At 37.5% G+C, this 15,060-nt stretch overlaps 1 protein-coding gene across 5 annotated transcripts in view; it reads right to left on the reverse strand.

Annotated features, from left to right (window-relative positions):
• The window catches only part of FEZ1 (fasciculation and elongation protein zeta 1), a 248,569-nt gene that overhangs the window by 70,959 nt on the left and 162,550 nt on the right, over positions 1 to 15,060 (reverse strand). For 4 of the 5 annotated variants that reach the window (XM_044081023.1, XM_044081020.1, XM_044081024.1 and 1 more), the window contains one exon: positions 5,955 to 6,035. The exons of the other annotated variant lie outside the window; for it this stretch is intronic. In XM_044081023.1, the coding sequence (XP_043936958.1) occupies positions 5,955 to 6,035 (81 nt within the window). The remainder of the gene's footprint in view (positions 1 to 5,954; positions 6,036 to 15,060) is intronic. 5 annotated transcript variants of the gene reach the window in all.

Genomic DNA, 15,060 nt, shown 5'->3' on the forward strand with positions numbered 1-15,060 from the left:
GGTGGAGGTAGGGGGTGTAGTATTGGTAGAGAAGGATGAGGTTAGTTTTGAAACTGAATTCTTGAAAAAAGAGTTAAATTGTGTGGCTAGATCTATGTCTAGAGCATCAGGATCTGGACATGGGTTTTTTTTTGCCAGGGTTAAGGAGAGTGGAGATACCATTCCAGAATTTTTGTGGATTTGTTTTATGATTATTTTGTAGTGAGATGAAATAAGTTTTACGGTCTGTTGTAACAAGCTTTTTAACTTTATTGCGAAGTGATTTATACTCATAGAGAGTGGAGGGAGTTTTATTTTTCTGGTGGCGTGACCAGGCTTTATCTCTAAGCCACATGGCAGCCAGTGTATTTTTGGTTAGCCAAGGGACTGTTTTGCTTTTTATTCTTTTGGATTTTAGGGGGTCATAGCTGTCTAAAAGGTTTAAGAAAATTGAGTTGAAGTAGGTGACAGCATTTTCTAGGGGTAGAGTTCTTACAGGGCTCCAGTTTATTGATTTTAGAGAGTTAGAAAAGGTAGAGGGATTGAAATATTTTAGGTTGCGAGTAAAGATATAGTTATGAGATAACTGCTGGGGAGAAGTAAGGTGCCAAGCAAAAGTGGGAAGGTGATTGCTGAGCGAGTCAGGAAGTGTGCCACTGTCAGAGAAATAATGGGGGTGAGAGACTAAGATCCAGTCTAGGATACCACCACTGGAGTAATCTTTGGAGGGTCTGGTTATAGAGTTGATAAGTTGTGAGAAATTATATAGGTTAATATTTAGGGAGTTAGAGAGGGACTGGATAGAGGACCCAGTTAATATTCATATCACCCAGTATTATAGTTTCATTACTAATATTAGTGGAAAGCCAAGATAGGATATCTTCGAGTACTAAGATATTGTCTCCTGGGAAATGTATAGTGAGGCTATCCATATGTGTTTGTGTCTATTTACTTGAAGCAGGGCCAGAATTAGTTCAGCGTTGGTGAATTGGGGGATAGGTTTAGTGTAGGGGGTAACAAATAGGGAGGATGAATAAAGTAGAGCTACCCTCCACCCTTTTTGTGGGTTCTGTCTTTTCTGATAATGGAATAGTTGGGTGGTATTATTTCTGAGTCCTTTATATGAGGTTTTAACCAAGTTTCAGAAACAGACAAGATGTCTGGTTTGTTATGGAGAAGCCAAGCATGGAGGCTGGGTATTTTGTTTGCTATGCTTTGGGCATTTAGAGAGGTGAAAAGGGTGGATTTGCAAGTAGAGTAGTAGATATGGGGGCCAGGATTTGGATGTATATCACCGGATAGAAGGATAGTGATTAGGAGTTGAAAAATGCTGGAGAGGTACTTGAATTGCTTATTATTGGAGTTGAGTGTTAATAGGTTTCTAAGGGTTTGGTTGGTTAGGGATGGGGTAGAGTGCTTATATGGAGTAATGAGTTTGTAGGGAAATAGTAGATAGTTATTGATGGGGTATAGATTGGGGGATATTAGAATGGGTGAATGTGAGTGTAGTATGGGAACTATGCTTATAATGTGATAAGATGGGGAGTGGTGAGATGTAAGGTGCTGTGAAAGATAGTAGATGTAGGATAGGGTTAGAAGTAGCATGTGGGTTAAGAAGGATGTAGGTTTTGATAGCATGATGGAAATAGAGATAAGATGTGGATGTATGTGGTGTTTAGTTGGTTGAGGATCAAGTTAGGTATATCAATGAGGGAGGTGACTGGTGGGAGCTAGGGGGTGAGTGTAAGAGGGTGGATGTGTTGATGAGGTGGGAGTGTAATTGGATAATGGCTGTGTTGATGAGGTGGTAGTGTATTGGACAATGATGGAGAGGGTGTAGTCTGAAGAGTATAAGTGCAGTGGTGCCGGGCGTGTGGGAAATGGGGGCAGGGTAGGGGAACAGAGTGAGCCCGTAGGGAGAATGGAGCGGGAAGAGCCAAGCGAGGAGGTAGCCTACCAGGAACAATCAGTGGACTTGGATGTTAAGCAGTAAGTAAACAAGCCAACACAGGTAAGGGAAAGCTGGGATACAATCGTATTTGGGGTAAATGTGGACTGTACCCAATGCAATGAGTGAGCTAAAAAGTGGAGCTAAACACTAAGTAGAGTGGGGAAAGCCTAACTCAAACCAAGAGTAAATGAGGGTATGGTTTGTAAAGGAAGGGTTTGCACTACCACCTAGTGGCAGACCTAGGTAATTGCAGCTGAAAAGAAAAGAGGGAGAATATAGGGAATGAGGGTCGGCTGCTTGCAATGCATGAAGGGGCACAACACTAGGCAGACTACTTAATCAAAGAAAAAGGCAAACAGTAGTTGAAACACATACACTGGTGTATCTTTAGGCAGCAGCAGGTTTCTTATCTTTCTTTACAGGAACCTTTTTTGAGTTTATTTAGTTTTCAGAGGTTGAGAGTTCAAGGTGGTGAGAAGAAGAAATGCCTTAGGAGATAGGAGGGCAGGACGTATCAAGCTGTAAGGGAGAAAAAACTTGTTTAGTATTTTAAGCAGAGAGAGGGGAGGCAAAAGTAATGCAAAGAACAAGCTAGAAATATCAGGAGAGCTTGAGGGAGAGGCTGGAGGCTAGGATAAGCATGATCATGACGAAGTATAGGTAGGCAAAAATGCAAAGAGGTCAGGTAGGGAGTGGGGTAACAGCAGGAGATAAGGGTGAACAGGCAGAGAAACAGCTGAGAGGACTAGGTGTAAGCAGTTAATACTCTGCGATATACCAGGTTGCACAGTTAATACAGCAGAAGTTTCCCAGGTTAACTCAACATAACATAGAGCTCACTTATACAGATACAACTGTGGAATATAAAGGCAGATACAACTGTGGAATATAAAAGTAGCAGAATTAAAAGCATCACATATTGCAGAATATTTAAACAAATATAGAGGCAGCAACAGTAGTTACAGAGTCAGACAGCAGAGTGAAATGAGGTAACAGAAAAGATCAGCAAACGCAGTCACAGCTCAGCAACTGATGTTCAACTAATCAGATGATAAAATGCCGTGCCTGACCAGACTTTAGTGAGAGTAATACAAAATGATAGGGAAATGGCTTATTTTTATTCCATGTCCTACAACTAATGATTCTAACAACAGGATAGCACGCTTCCCATGTAATCCCATAAAAAGAAACAGGGGTCCATAAATTGTGCAGATTGGAAATAATCTGGCAAAATAACTTAATCACATACTACTTCTTGTTATGTTTAAATGCAGAAAGCCCGGAGATGCAGTGATCAGGGATCACAATCACAGATTATGTGAGGGGCATGCGACTGGAGCTCACAAAACCCCAAAGTTAAAACTAATGTGGGGGAAAATAACCTATCCACATACTACTTCTAATTGTAATTAAAAGCAGAAAGCCCGGGAATGTAAGTGAGTAGAAATCTCAATCAAACCCAAAGTTAAAACTAAACTAATGTTTGGAGAATAATCTATCCACATACTACTTCCTATTTAAATTATAAGCAGAAGACCCAGGGATGTATTGAGCGGGAATCTCAAATATGGGTCATGCAATATGAGCTCACAAAAACACATTGTATGTGTGCATTGCCCACTCGAGTCCTAGAGGTAGGCCAGGAAGTTAGGCTATTAAATTGTAGTACTAGAATAGGTAGCTATGTAGGGTGTCTCACGTGACACCATTTATCTGGTAGGGACAATGAAACTACTTGGGGAAGAATGTCTGGCAGAGGTCTCACTCGCAATTGTCTGTTAGAGCAAATGGTTAGACTTACATAGATGCCCTGCTGAGAATACGTGTTTTCAAAGCGAGACCAATGAGGGAGCAGCAACATTTCACAAAATTAAAGTGTGCACACCCACCTCAACAACATCCGTGAAACTTCTATATCTTTTCACAATAACAACCTCCCACACAACCCTAACCATGCAGAAACAAAGCTATGAAAACTGCACTTCAGCCACAAGCTGGATACAAGTGTGATTTCAATTGAACTGTCACTTTAGCAGTTTGGTTAAATTGGACCTGACATTAGCAGAGCTAATCAAATTACAGGCACCCATTTCTCTGAACTAGATCACTAGATTTTGGGTTAAATAGTTTTAACAAATTGAATGCACAAAAGTTTTATTCCCAAGGGGTTCTCAGAACTCAGGTGGAGCTTTCTCAGATTACTCAACCTAACTTTGCTTACAAAAACTGCTCTCTTCTTGTTTCATTTTCAGTCTCAACAGTGACAAAACTATTCTGCTATTTCACTATATTCCTGTTACAACTGGATTTTACATTAGATTCAGTGAAAGTGCCCTGAGATGCAATTTTCTTTTTGTTTTAATGATGAACCCATGTATAAAACAGGTTTTATATCTTGGATAAAAAGTACATCTTTCCAATACCTTTTCTGACTGAAAAGCTTTAATAATAAGCTCTATTCCCAATACATTGCTAAACACTGGAATAGTATCCCCATACAAATAAAACTCTCAGACAAAATCAATTGTTTTAAACCACTGCTTAAACAACATCTTAACCAATCTTGGTCCTGCACATGCTCATCACCAGGTTAAGACTTTGTGCTCACCGTATGATACTCTCCACATACTCTCCTTAAACAGAATACTCTCAACCTCTCACTGAAATTACTATTTTTATAGGTTCATAGGTTCATAGGTAGGTACTAGGCTATCTGCCCGAAGGCATTTATAAGCCTAGCCGGAATGTGTTGGCTTTCGCCGCCCCCTTAGATTAGTTCCCTGTGCCTCTGTCCAGCAGAGCCAGTGAAGTGATCCCTGGGGTAAACTTTCTGTTTCCCATCCACTCGTCAAGGTTTCTCTTGAACAGGGTTAGCGAGGTGCTCTGCCTAATGTAGATTGGAATCTTGTTTCAGAGCATGGGAAGTCTCTGGGATAGGAATCTATCCCTCCAGCACGTCCTATTTATTGTTGTGGTGAGGTTTAGATCCCTGGAGCGTGTCTTGAGGGTATATGGTTTTCTTTAGGTGGAGCATGTCCATAAATTCTGGGTTGGACATGGCCTTGTATGTCAGGCAGAGATCATCTCTGAGTAGGCGGTATGCAACCGAGTACAGCTGGAGTATACATAACTGGTGCCTGTAAAATCCATTAAGTTGCACGAGGTCTTCCTCTTTAGTAACTTCCACCTCTATAAAATCTTAGAATATATAAATGTAACTATTGTTTGTATATAAATGTAAATAAAAATGTAACTACTCTGTGTTTAACTGGAACTTAGTATGATGCCATGTAAGCAAATGGAGCTTTTCTCCCTGGGCCTCTGCTGAAAATAGGTATTACCTAGTCGGACTTTCCCAGTAAAAAAAGACAAATTAATAAATAGCCAAAATTCCACGGCAAGCATGAGTTAAGCTGAAAATATATGACTAGGTCAACATACAGAACAGCTTCTGATACACAAAAAAAACAAGGATGGGTTTGACCTGATTTGCTCTGGGACAAGATAGCTACAGAGTTAAGTACTACGGCAAATAAATCTTTAGTCTGTATACATGGAACTACTGAGTGGCAGATCATAGGGATATCAAGGATGCACTTTGCAGTCCAACATTTCTAAACCTCCTTTTGTAGGTTTGCAGTTAACATGGATTTTTAAAGTAAATTTATGACTGTGTGTGTGTGTGTGTGTGTGTGTGTGTGTGTGTGTGTGTGTGTGTGTGTGTGTGTGTGTGTGTCTGTACATATATTTATATCTATCTGTGTGTATATATATACATATATATATATATATATATATATATATATATATATATATATATATATATATAAACTGTTTTGGATCTGAATTAAACTGGGTCATGGAACAGGTTAGAATTTGACTTGTAACCAAAAGTAGTCATTAGGCTTTAAGTGCAAAAGATTATGGTGCTTTGGTTTTCTAGTGAAATGTGTTATAATGTATATTGGATCATAGCCACTTTGGTCATCCTTACTTTAAATGACAGAAGGAGAGCTCATCATACCTGCTTATCACTTCCTGAGGAGCCAAATGTCTGTCGGATGCCAGTCTGAAGAATGTTTGAGATCCCCTCCATGCTGAAGCGCTATAGAAGCAACAATTAAAAAAATACAAACATTATTATTAATTTGGTGTACAATCATTACTGCAAAGATTCTCCCTGGTGCTGTTGTAAATCTTTCCAGCTGAGAAATTAACCAGAGTTAAGTATTATGAAGGCCTGAGTCTTCAGAGAAAGACTGATGTGCTGTATTCAGTTTCCGCATTTAACTATGACAAAAGTAAACATCTATGATGCTTGTGTAGGATCTTAAAAAAACATATTTAATTGTTTGCTTTCATGGAGAGGAAGAGAAAAACTTGCATTTAGACTTTTGAAGGTGGAAATATATACAACTGACCATGAGTCATGCAGGCCTACTATCTGCAGTAGGATTAGTATAAAAAAACGATACTTTAGTAGCTGAACTCAGACCTGTGCACACTCTGACCAGTCTGAATGTGGTTGATAAACATGGCATTTTCATGCTACAGCTTTGTTAGTAGAAATGTTTTATACACATTATTTCAACTTGTTCTTCTACAAGCTGGAACAAGAACAGCTGATATATATATATATATATATATATATATATATATATGTTTTTTAATTTCAAAGTACAGCACACACACACACACACACACACACACACACACACACACACACACACACACTCACAGCACACTGATTAATACCAGAAGTACACTGAATGGATAAATGTATACTGGCATCCTGAATGTACACCCTTATCTACACAAACCTACAAATTGCATGACCTTATTTTATGAGAAGGAGTCCTTTCCCCTTTTCTGAGCTCTGTCTTGAGATTTCTAACTTATACCTAGACACCAGACATGATAGCACCTGAGAAGAAGAAAAGGGCCTTGGCTTAAAGCCTAATCCAAAGGATGACTCACCACATTAGCACTGTAGTCCCAAATGATGTATTCACTTACCAATTTTTCAAGTATGTATTAACTATGTATGAAAGTATTTCAGTCTTTACCTGGGACTAGAGTCTCTGACCTTCAAGTTCAGAATGCAATAAGAATTTTGCACCTCAAATAGGACTTTTGTATGTCACCATCATGTATAATGAATGGTAGGAATGGCAAAGCAAATGAACCTAGCAGAGTAACATAAACACTAAAAAGCCTTAGTTTTAGAGATGGTGGGTTTTAATACCTACAGCATAGCCATTGATATACAGCCTCCAGATTGTCCACCAAGGAATATACACTCATAAGTACACAGGTTCATAGGTGTTTACTAGGCTAATGACCACAAGGGCCTTTTTAAGCCTAGCCATGCATCCCAAATCTCTGAAATGTTCTGGTACTGTTGATAAGTGTAAGCTGGGTCTTGGGAGGTGAAACATTTACAAGCAGAGGACTGGGGGATGAAGCATTTACAGGTTGCCTGTATCCATTAGAGATATATGGTAAGTGCCAAACTAGGGATGAATTTCCTGTTCCCCATCAAATTGTCCAAGTTACATTTGAATTGGGTTAGGGAGAACTCTGCTTCACATGGATGGGGAGCCTGTTCCAGGGAAAGGGTAGTCTCTGAGACACATACCTGTCTCTCCAGCAGGTCCTATTTATATCACAGACAATGTTTAAGTCTTTAGAATGGGTAATTCTGGTGCTGTTTTGTAGATATACAAGAGCTCCATCAGAGTTGGGTCTGACAATGCCTTGTATGCCAGGCATAGATTTCCCTTCAACAGCCTGTAGAAGACAGATTACAGGGATAGAGCCTTGAGGCAGTCTGCGTGTTACTTACGCCCTGTTTTCTTTTAGTGAGGAACATCTGTGGATGTTCCAGTTGTTGGATATGCCTGGTTAGGTAGGGAACTGTACTCAATGATAGGTCTGATGAATACTGAATACAGTGGAACAATGACTTCCTTGGACCTAGGTGTCATACTTTTGTTTATAATTTGCATAACATAGATTGATTTTCTCACTACCTTAGACAACTGATAGTCAAAGGCTAGATTACTGCCTGTGTGTGTCCCCAAGTCCCTGACTACTGGGTCAGCTCTTAGGGGTGTGTTGTCAATATGACAGTAACCAGGGGTGGATGACTTCCCAAAGGATACTATTATGCATTTCTTGGCATTTAATTTTAGTCCATGTCTCTGGCATCAGTTGTTTGTGCCAGTCCATCCTGAAGAACATTTGTGTTGGTGGCAATTCAATAACAGCTCCTAATTTGTAATCATCTGCAAATTTATTCAGCCAGAGGCCATTGACATTGGCCTTGACTTCAGAGAAAAAATGCTAAAAAGGAGCAGTGAGGGACTCTGCTTGTGACTGACCTCTTTGTTGAGGTGGACTTCCCAATTCTAACTTCCTAGATCCTGTTATTAAGCCAGCTGGCTATCCACTGTGTTATATAAGTTTTTTTACCTAATCTTTTAAGTTTGTCAACAATGTCCAAGATGGGCTCCAATACTGTCCCAGAATGCCCCCTAAATAGCATGAAACATGACTTATCAGAGTCACTGGAGTCACTATTCAACCTTAGCCTCCATCATGCTTCATGCTTTGTGAACAGAGAACTGCAATGGTCATCCCCCTGCACAAGAATAGGCCTTCAACAGATCCCAGAAACAACAGACCTATAAGTCTGACTAGTGTCATATACAAAGCCATGGAAATAATTGTGACAATATGAGGTATTGCCAGCACTTCCAGGAGAAGTAGGGCTGTAGATGTGTAACATATGCCAGTATAGCTACCTGGAATTTTGTAAATAATTATATGTCATTTGTATATCAAACTGATTTGTACAGATGTTTATGATGAAAAATGTATTTGTAAAGCTGCTTGTGTTAAAAATGTACCAACAGTGGGTCCTGACTGTATTGTAACTGAGTAAATGCATATGTTTTAACAGATGATACTGGAAAAGAAGAATTGAATCTTGATCCAGATAACTTTGAAAAATAGTAAGAAATTAAATTACTTAATTTAGGCCATAAGGATTGAGTCTTACATTTCTGATTGCAGCCAGAGGTGAAATGCCTGTGCCAAAGAATGGTTTATTAGCTCCTGCAGGAAGAGTGGAAGTATTTTATTGTTTTTTAACTTCCACAAGCTGCAGCAGATCTTAGCAAAGCCCAATATGTGTGTACTATTAACAAATATGTGTGAGAATCTGGGTTAGTTGCTAGGAAAGGGGGTAGCATGGGAATCAGAAGTCAGATGACCAGATGTATGTGATGTCATTCTGTAATCCATCACTGAAATTGTGTTTTTAATACTAGATGAGACTGAAGTCTCAAAGCACTCTGTTTTTTACAATATGACAAAGAAGGATGCCCTCACCTACTTCATCTTACCTTGCTCTAGTAAGTGACATGGGAGTAGTAATTCTTTAGAACAGTCAGGAAAATATGGTGAGATTGTTTTTCTTTATCTGTGTGAATCTGTTCATCTGTGTTATTTGAATATTTCCTGTGAATGAAACTCTAGTGTTTATTGTAAATAGATATGCTGCATTTTCATGTTCTTTTTTTATTTATTATTAAATATATTTAACCTTTTCATTGTGGCTGGTCCTTAAGAGAATATTTTAAACTTTGAGAGTACTTATATCTATTTGGTGACTCTGTGGCCACTCCTGAAAGCCTTACGGCATTAGTAAACACTATCATTTGTATTAATATTAATTTCACTCAGTATAATTGGGTACCCTTGTAAGACCCTCAGAGTATCTGGCTTTGGAATGTCTGGTGGCAGAGTAACTACTTTATAGTCTGGGCAGAAGGGGTATACCTAGTAAATCTGTGCTGGCCTTTCCCAGGTGTGTGTGTGTGTGTGTGTGTGTGTGTGTGTGTGTGTGTGTGTGTGTGTGTGTGTGTGTGTGTGTGTGTGTGAAAATCAAATCTGTACGAGTGTGTGTGTCAGCTGCTTGGAGCAGGGGTGTGTGTGTGTGTGTGTGTGTGTGTGTGTGTGTGTGTGTGTGTGTGTGTGTGTGTGTGTGAAAATCAAATCTGAATGAGTGTGTGTGTCAGCTGCTTGAAGCAGGGACACAAAGCACTTTTTTTCACACAGAGAGTCATGGAGGACTTGGCTTGGACACTCAGCTGAGGACTCAACTCTATAGCTGTGCCAGTGGAGAGTCTTACTGGGGACCCGGTGAGAGACAGTGAGAGAAACCCAGACCCTTGACTGAATGTGTTCCCTGTGTGCTCTTAAGGGAAATTGTACTTGATGTAAATAGCTGGATCTAGAAATACTGTATGTATCTATTTTTGTTCCAAGTGAACGTCTCTCTCCAGTGTCAGTGGTGAGGTTTCAGGCTCCTTGATTACTGGCACAGAGAGAGAAAGTCACAAGAATCATCATGGAAATGATAAATAATGGCATAGGAAACCTTAAATCACCAGATTCAATCCAGTTTGGTTTCATCAAGTAAAGATCATGCCTACTAAACCTGTTGGACTTCTTTGAGAAATTCACCAAGACAATGGAAGAGGGCAAAACAGTACATGTTGCCTACCTTGACTTGGCCAATACATTTGATACAATACTCAAACTCCATGAAAAACATGCAGTATTCTACATAAGAACCAGTACTTTATTTCAAGTCATTTTTGTCATCTACATACAGTACAAAAGCATTAAACCCTTCCACCACATACACACACACACACACACACACACACACACACACACACACACACACACACACACACACACACATATACATATCTTTCTACCTGCTACTGGAGTTACTTGTGTTAGGTTGGCTAGTTATTTATCTACTCATTCATTAATTCACTTCCCCTTACACAAACCACATCCTTCTAAGAGCCTCAGTTAGTGAGGGGGGAAAGGAGAAGGTAGGTCCTTGTAACTGTTGCTGTAATTTCTAGTGTTGGAATCATATATTTTATTGATTTATTTGCCCATTCACTAAAATTGCCTTTCTGAAAACCCCAGTTACTAAGGGAAAAAAGGAGAAGGCAGGTCCTTGCAATTGCAGCTTCCACTATAGCATTAGATGCTTCGATTTTTTCCATGCTCACTAATTAAGAGCCTCTGTTAGTGAAGGGAAAAGAAAAGTCAGGTCCTTGCAACTGCTGCTGCTGGAGTTATGTGCTTAATGTCTGATTTTATTTTATTTTTTTTTTTATTTTTAGGGATAGTTAGAGAGGAGAAAAGAAATGGTGCCTTCCAACGAAAATTGCAATCTCAGCACTTTGATTCTGTGCTATATAAGGTGTTCTAGTTTTTCATTTGGCTTTACTTGTACATTAAAACTTGCTCTGAAACACAGTGTCCAAAGAATATCTTCATTTTTGAAGCTTATTATCTAACATATGGTACTTCCCTGACTTTGGGGAATGCAATGACCAGTTACTATTATAAGGCAGTGCATTAAGCACAAGAAATGTAATGGTTAGCAACTAATACAGAGGATTATGAATGGGTCTCTGACCATATCCAACGTATACTGTATTAGAGATATGGATGTCAAGTAATTCACCTCTAGACTGGAGTACAGTGAAGTCCAAGAGATCAGTCTTGACATCCATGTCAGGAACACGTAATGAGTTATGATCAAAGTGACATGATCATAATATTTTGTAATGCATGGAGCTTTATCTGCTCCACGTACTGTGAGTTAAAGAAAAAAAATAATGTAGTAGGAGGAACTGTTTTACAGTTTTGATAGCCATAAATCATGCAACACTGGTAGGCAGTGGATAGAAACATTGCCTGCTGAGGAGCAAGCAGCTTTACAAGGTGCTAGACACTTTGTCCTGTACACTTTTTTTTCTGTGACTGGCAGGGAAGTGTCTAAAATCCTTTAACCAATTTTAGCATTTTACCTGTGAACTCTGGTGGCTGGCAGTGACTGCTGTAATGCTCTAATATGAGACTAGAGCTTAACAACACTAGTGGGGTACTTAACAGAAGGTTCTGACATTTGAAAGGTGCTTAACAAACCTCTATTTTATTTTATGTTTTTAATTTAGGGCATAATCATGGTGCTCCACGTACTACATAAGGCTTTGGACTGAGTATGAAAGATGTAATGACCAGTTAATACTATAAGATACTTCAATAAGTTTGTGGAATTTAGCGTCCAGTTTCATTGAGGAGCTCAAACATGTCTTCACTTCTTGAGTAGGATGCATGCACATTCCTGATTCCTTAAAGAAAAAAAATTGCACAAACTATATTGACACTAATGCACCTTGGTCCATGGTCATGTCACGGCAGCTATAAGTAAACCCAGAATTTTCCACACCCAGTTTAGGATTACTGCTAAACTGTCACCTATTTATTTATATTATTTTATTTTATTTATTTCAGATTCACTTGGTTACATTTGTTCTAAACTCTTTCATTAGAAGTCAGTTTAAGTAAACATCTTCTACTGCTTTCACTTTGTACAGGGGAATCCTGAAATAACTCCTTAACTAAATCACTGTCACATAACTGTACTTACCAGCCAAACCTCCACTCTCCCTTCCTATATGTCTGTCCTACTTTGACTCCTTCTTTACCTAACCTTCACTTTCCATGTATCATAGGTCACCCTAAGTTCCGAAAACAACCAAATTCACTTTTTATACAAATACCTCTAGGTTATTACACAGTACAATGGCTATTGTATACTATCTAAGGTATACTTGGGATATAGCATTTGTTATACTGTTAGATGTATGACATTATTCATTGCTTATTATCTGTGTTCCCTGTTAGAATATTTTCTTGCTGTGTCATTTGAAGGAATTTAAGACTGGAATTTACTTTGTATTGCATCTTTGAATTGGACCCGAAATAAATTTGTTCGGATCAGTGCTCTAAACTGATCAGCAAATTTAAATAAAAATAAATAAATAAAGATTAAAATCTGTGTACATTAATTTGACATTGAGTAGCATACTCAGCCCAAATCTGAGTACTTAAATCAACACCAGAGCTAAGATGGGTAAAGAAACAGCAACCCAGGGCACAACCTATTGGCGGCATATTTGCTGATCAGTCCCTGCAACTCAGTGGTGTGATCACTTTTTTGGTCCTCTCTTTAAAGAATCTTTTATAAGGACCTTTTTTCACTTTTGTCCTCAACTGTATGATGTGGAGAATTGCATTCACCTAGGTACATCTCTGAGTTATATTCCCCCATAAAGATTGTTGTTTCATTGATTTTTACATGCTGTAGTTTAGTCAAGAAATCTTCTTTCTCAGTAGGAGAATAAAATGACCACAGTAAGTTTATGTAATATCTGTAATATCTCACTGAGTATCATTGGTACTTATTTGTTTTCTGTGATTCTAGATTTTAGGTTTTCTTAGTATTATTTTACACATATTGAAACACCACCATGTATTTTATTTTTATTTTATTTTGTTTGTTAACCAAGTAAATGAATTGGTCTGAGGACCTTTTTATCTATGACCTAGGCCATTCACACAAAGAATGAATAACACCTATTTTTGTCACAAGATATCAACAGATAATTACTGATCTCAATTTAAACAAAACAAGAGACTCTTTCAATATTATTTTTAGAAAGGGACGGAATATAAAGGATTGTTTGACAGTTCAATATAGAGGGAAGAAAAAAAGTACAAAAATAGGGGACACCTACCCGTGTGGTATGTGCACGCAAGGCTCATCTATGTTTAACTCGCACAACATTTACATTGAAGCAAGAGATAGGGAAGTTGTTGGTAAGGTACACAGTAATTGTAATTCTTTTGGATTAGTATACATTGCGGTTTGTCAAATTTGTTCAGCTTTCTATATTGGAAAGACTGAAAGGAAAATAAGAAGAAGAATATATGAACACCTGAATGATATCAAAAACAAGAAAGAATTGAATGCATTATATCAACACCTCAATACCTGTCCCTTAGCAAAATATACATTTTTCATTTTAGAAGAAATTCAGAAGGATGACAGAGGAGGCTTGTGGGAGACACAGATCGAATACCGGGAATTATATTGGCAGATTATTCTAGAAGCCAATAAATTCCCAGGTTTGAACGAATACATCTCACTTCCCCAGTTCTCAAATTAAGGGCAGCTAAATTGTAATAAGATCTGGATCGTGTTCATATGCACCTTAGATATTGTACACCCATATTTGTATACTATATTACTTTTTTATATATCACCTTTATATCATTCATACACTATATATTTTTTAGTCTAATATTTATTTATATTCATATATATTGTGTTCTTATTCATAGTTATGTATATATATATATATATATATATATATATGTATATATATATATATATATATATATATATATATATATATATATATATATATATATATACATATACAATATTTTTAGGTACAGCATATATTTTATACATACATTATTCATGAATTCATAGTTTTTTTGGGTTCCAGTATTTTATATTTTATATTATATATTTTATATAGTATATATATTAGGGTTTTTCCTGTGGATTTATGCTTGATTCATGTTTTTTGTTAATGTGGAATTAGGTATCCATTACCGTTTCTGACCACCAGATGGGAGTATTATTGCATTATTGCATTGATGAATGTACTATGGTTTCAAATGCGATTTTTATGATAATATGAATTATACATGATTGTATAATTAACAAAAGTTATTAGAAAACATATTTACAAGTTTTGAATTAATTATTCACTGTTTTCAGCTTTTAAAACATTTTTTTAAAATATTGTTTTTTAAAAACACATGTATTTGCAAATCAGCGATGCATTTTAAATTGTATTCCATTCTATGAGATGAGAGTTTCTTCATATATATTCATGAGAATTGGTTTTAATGAATTTCATTGGGTGATTCAAATTGTGTCAGTATATAAAATGAATGTTAATTTTATTGTGATTTGTCTGATGAAGTCTTGGAAGTTGTTGACGAAAAACGTGGTGGATTGTTCAACGTTTAACCTAGAAATTAAAAGTTTTTATACTACTCGGCTGCCCGGTGCGTTTGTCCTTGCCACAGTGTTTGTTTCGTTTTAACAGATATTATATAGATCTTGAATACAGTTTCAACAAGTAATTAAGTAATTTACAACTATTTAT

Source organism: Protopterus annectens, chromosome 8.part0 (genome assembly GCF_019279795.1).
Source record: "Protopterus annectens isolate FY-2018-M chromosome 8.part0, PAN1.0, whole genome shotgun sequence".
Lineage (NCBI taxonomy): Eukaryota > Metazoa > Chordata > Ceratodontiformes > Protopteridae > Protopterus > Protopterus annectens.